The sequence below is a fragment of the Nicotiana tabacum genome, chromosome 8, assembly GCF_000715075.1.
Source record: "Nicotiana tabacum cultivar K326 chromosome 8, ASM71507v2, whole genome shotgun sequence".
Taxonomy (NCBI): Eukaryota; Viridiplantae; Streptophyta; class Magnoliopsida; order Solanales; family Solanaceae; genus Nicotiana; species Nicotiana tabacum.
The window spans coordinates 41,146,659-41,150,201 of NC_134087.1; the positions used below are offsets into that span (position 1 = coordinate 41,146,659).

Here is a 3,543-nt window from a genome sequence, read left to right on the forward strand (position 1 = left end):
TTGTGAAGTAAAAAAAATAAACAGACTTAATGATTAAGATTTGAATAATTAAGTTTCAGACTTTAAAAATAAATAAACTTAATGTTTGAGATCTGAATAATCAAGATTCAGACAACAAATGTGGCCGAAATTGGGAGGTGTTAAAAAAAATAAAAAATTTATGTACCTGGTGGTATTGTGCCTTATCCTCTGCAACTACATAAGCAGTCCGCCAAAACGGCTCCAATTATTATCATTTTGCTCTACCGGTCGCTGTCCATTGAAAATCTCATATTCAACCTCCACCCCCGGGTTAACTCTTTACCATGGTTACTTTAACGAGACTTAAAATTCGTTTTCCTAACTAAACCTTAAACCTTCCACTTATCTACAATTCGCCCATCCTCTTCTCCCTGCTATAAATTTACGCTTCGAGACTCGCTAAGTTTGCCCAACTGAAAAGCCTTAGGGCACTTTTAAAAAGAAAAAAAAATCAATACATTCATAAGTTGTTTGTATAGCTCTCCAATTACAATGGCGAATTCCTCTAGAAGGCTGAGATCGGCGTTTGAGAGGTCAATCTCACCTACCGGCCGGTTCTGCAACACCATGGCGGCAACTGATGCGACGTCGTTCGCTTCGTACAGGACCTCTAGCTTTTATTCGTCTCAATCGTCAGGTTGTTTCAACCGATCGGCTTCTCCGACGCGCGTGAATCTCCACGCGCTGGCGCCGATGAATTCTACGCCTAGCGTTAAGTTCTCCATAGATAGATCTAGCTCTCCTCGCCGTTCCGTGGCAGTGTCTCAGCGTGATCAGGTGGTTCGGAAGCTGATTCCGAAAAGGACGTGCTTGTGCTCTCCGACGACGCATCCTGGTTCGTTCAGGTGTAGTATGCATAAGAATATGAGAAATACTCCTTCGATTTCGTATTCACCTAGCCGATTGAATGCTCGGCGATCGGCGATGACGAACTCACTGGTGCGAATCTGGTCTGTTGAAGGTGATTTAGTAAAACGAGCTCTGGCAGCTCTTATTAGGCCTTCTTCGCATCATCAGAGACGTCGAGGTGACTTTCAACCGCGTCCTAGCCGGCTTTCCAGAATGTCCAAAGTATAACCTATGGAAAAGTTTCCGTTTCCGTGGTTACAGGTTGGTGATTTTCATATATTATCTGAAGCTCATCTCCTGAGAGTTCTCCGGCGATGGTGTCAGATTCCAGCTGCTGTTTTTACTACTCCGACGAAACGAAAGCTATGGCAATTTTGATACAGTACGGAAGTAGTAGAATTCTCCCTTGTACATATGAATTTGCAGTAACTGATGCAATTGAAGGACAATTTGGACTTTTAAATTCCATAAAAATAACCAGGAAATTAAATTTGATTAAATTTTAACTAAAACATCATAAGGCATTGGATATGGTTGAGAAATTTGTGTGGGCTTTTTTGGTGTTTAGTGGAGTTGCGTGACTTGTTTCGTTTTTTGTGTTCATTCGCAGCTTTTGTATTTCCCGTCGTGTTCGGCGTTCATCGTTCCATTATGCTTTGGCGTTTCCCGTTCGTTCGCCGTATCTGCGTTCCGGCGTTCGTCGTGCTTTAGCATCTGTTCATCATCTTTCGTCCAAGGTAATATTGATTTTTTAATTTTTTTTCTTCGTATATTTTCCATTATCTTTTTATTTTTAAAAACTTTTTTATTTATTTGCTAGTTGAATTTGTTAATGTTTTTTCTTTGGTGTCTGTTTCAGGTTTGGGTTTCATATTCAGGTTTGGTAACTTTTACCTTGACTTGGAATCTATGGAGGGGAGATGTAAGAAGGATGTTAAATTCAAAGTGATTTGGAACTTACTGGACAAATAAAAGGATCATGAAATAAACTCCAGAAAAATCTTTTGATAAAAATGAAAATAATAGGCTAAAACGGTAAAATTATAAATCTAAAAATTACAAAAGCTACTTTTTTCTGCTTTTTTTAAAATTATTTGTGTTTCTCATCAAAAAATTTTTCTTTCAAAAACTTCGCCAAACATCTGAATTTTAAAAAAAGTAGTTTTGGATTGAAAAAATTTGGTCAAACAGTCTAGTAGACGTTATCCCTATTGTATGTGAGTTAGAGTACATCGAGAAAAAAGCTAAGATACAAATACGAAAAAGAACCATAACAGAAAAATCTAATGGAAATTGATTAAGGGAATCGGACAGTAATAAAAGCAACAAAATGGGAGACAGGCTGGACGTTGGTGTCTATGGCCTATTTTTATGATGATGGTAGGTCCTACGCATGAGCCTTTTCAAACATGGTGAACAGGTAATATGGACCTTCTAGTAGTCACTCTGTCGAAGGAAGCACTGGAGTTGATGAAAACATTGCAGCAACGATGAAATTATTTTTGTTTGACTTATAGGTTATAATTAATTTCGAACCGTAAAATTACCATTATAATTATATTAGAATAACTTATTATATTTTTAAAGTGTGACTCTTTCCCAAATCACGCATAAATGCAAAATGGCTCTGTACAGCTTCTCTATAATCACTTTATTGCCAGGATGGCTGGAGGCTCGGTGGCACTTTGAAGGAAGATAGGAAAGGAGGAGTGAGCCGTCATGAAAGTTTGAAACTGACAATAGCTAATGCTTAAATGACAAAATAGGTCCTGAAAAGTTCCAACTTCGTGATCCCTTTTTCTTCGTATTCTTTCAAAATCCTACTCGTGAAAAAAAGAAAAAACAGCCCTGAAAAATACTTCATATACCAAACACTTGTGATACAAAAGTCATGATGGGCTCGGGAATTACGAGAATACAACTAATAATTTTTGTTCACCCACACTAAGTTTTATTTTTACCTGAATTACAAAGAATACGGAAGTGATGGGGAAAAGTTTACTCAATTATCGACCTAAGAAACAACACGATTGAACGGGAGTTTATAAAATATAGTAGAGCCATCAGCAAAATTACAAGAGAAATTAGTGCTTTTTAGAGCACAAAGGTTTCCCAGGCTAGCCAAACTATTACATGTACTATCCGATGCGATTTTAACATAAGAAGATCCTAACAGAAAAATTTTATTTTGTGGCTCGTATAACTGACACTAGTTGTGTGGGGCTTCTTTTTTGTCTCATAACTGTGTGAGTCCCAAAATTTTGTGGACCTAAATGTGTAAGACACGGGTCCACAAATATGTGAGATAAAAAGAGGTCTCACACAACTAGTGTCTGTGTGAGACACAAAATAAAATCACTCATCCTAACTTGTCTGCTGACATAGCTGTCATAGCAAAGCAAGGTGGGGCTGCATAACGAGATTTTATGTGTGGCTTGATCAAGTAATTTTACAAGTGTATTTCTCTAGCTTTACATTCTTATGAATCATGCTTGAGCTATACTTAAGATAATTAGGGTTGTGCGATTAAAGTAGATGCAAAAAGGTAAAATAGGCAGGTCCAATATCTTGTGGAATGAAATTATAAAATCATGAAACGCTACAATACAAATAAGAATAAACTAGAAATGTCAGGTCTTTTACCTTTATCAACATTGCACAGATTTTTCCCGA

At 37.3% G+C, this 3,543-nt stretch overlaps 1 protein-coding gene across 4 annotated transcripts; it reads left to right on the plus strand.

Moving 5' to 3' along the window:
* Window positions 1–401: 401 nt before the first annotated feature.
* Window positions 402–2,814, plus strand: LOC107817303 (uncharacterized). 4 transcript variants are annotated; one of them, XM_016643105.2, is made up of 4 exons: window positions 402–866; window positions 1,481–1,607; window positions 1,730–1,748; window positions 2,532–2,814. In XM_016643105.2, exons 1-4 carry the CDS (start codon window positions 514–516, stop codon window positions 2,567–2,569), a joined length of 537 nt encoding a protein of 178 aa, XP_016498591.1. In that variant the 5' UTR covers window positions 402–513; the 3' UTR covers window positions 2,570–2,814. The 4 variants fall into 4 exon arrangements, 2 of the variants coding, with proteins under 2 accessions (XP_016498591.1, XP_016498590.1); XR_012693963.1 differs by having other exon boundaries at window positions 409–1,252; XM_016643104.2 differs by having other exon boundaries at window positions 403–866; window positions 1,730–2,742.
* Window positions 2,815–3,543: the final 729 nt, after the last annotated feature.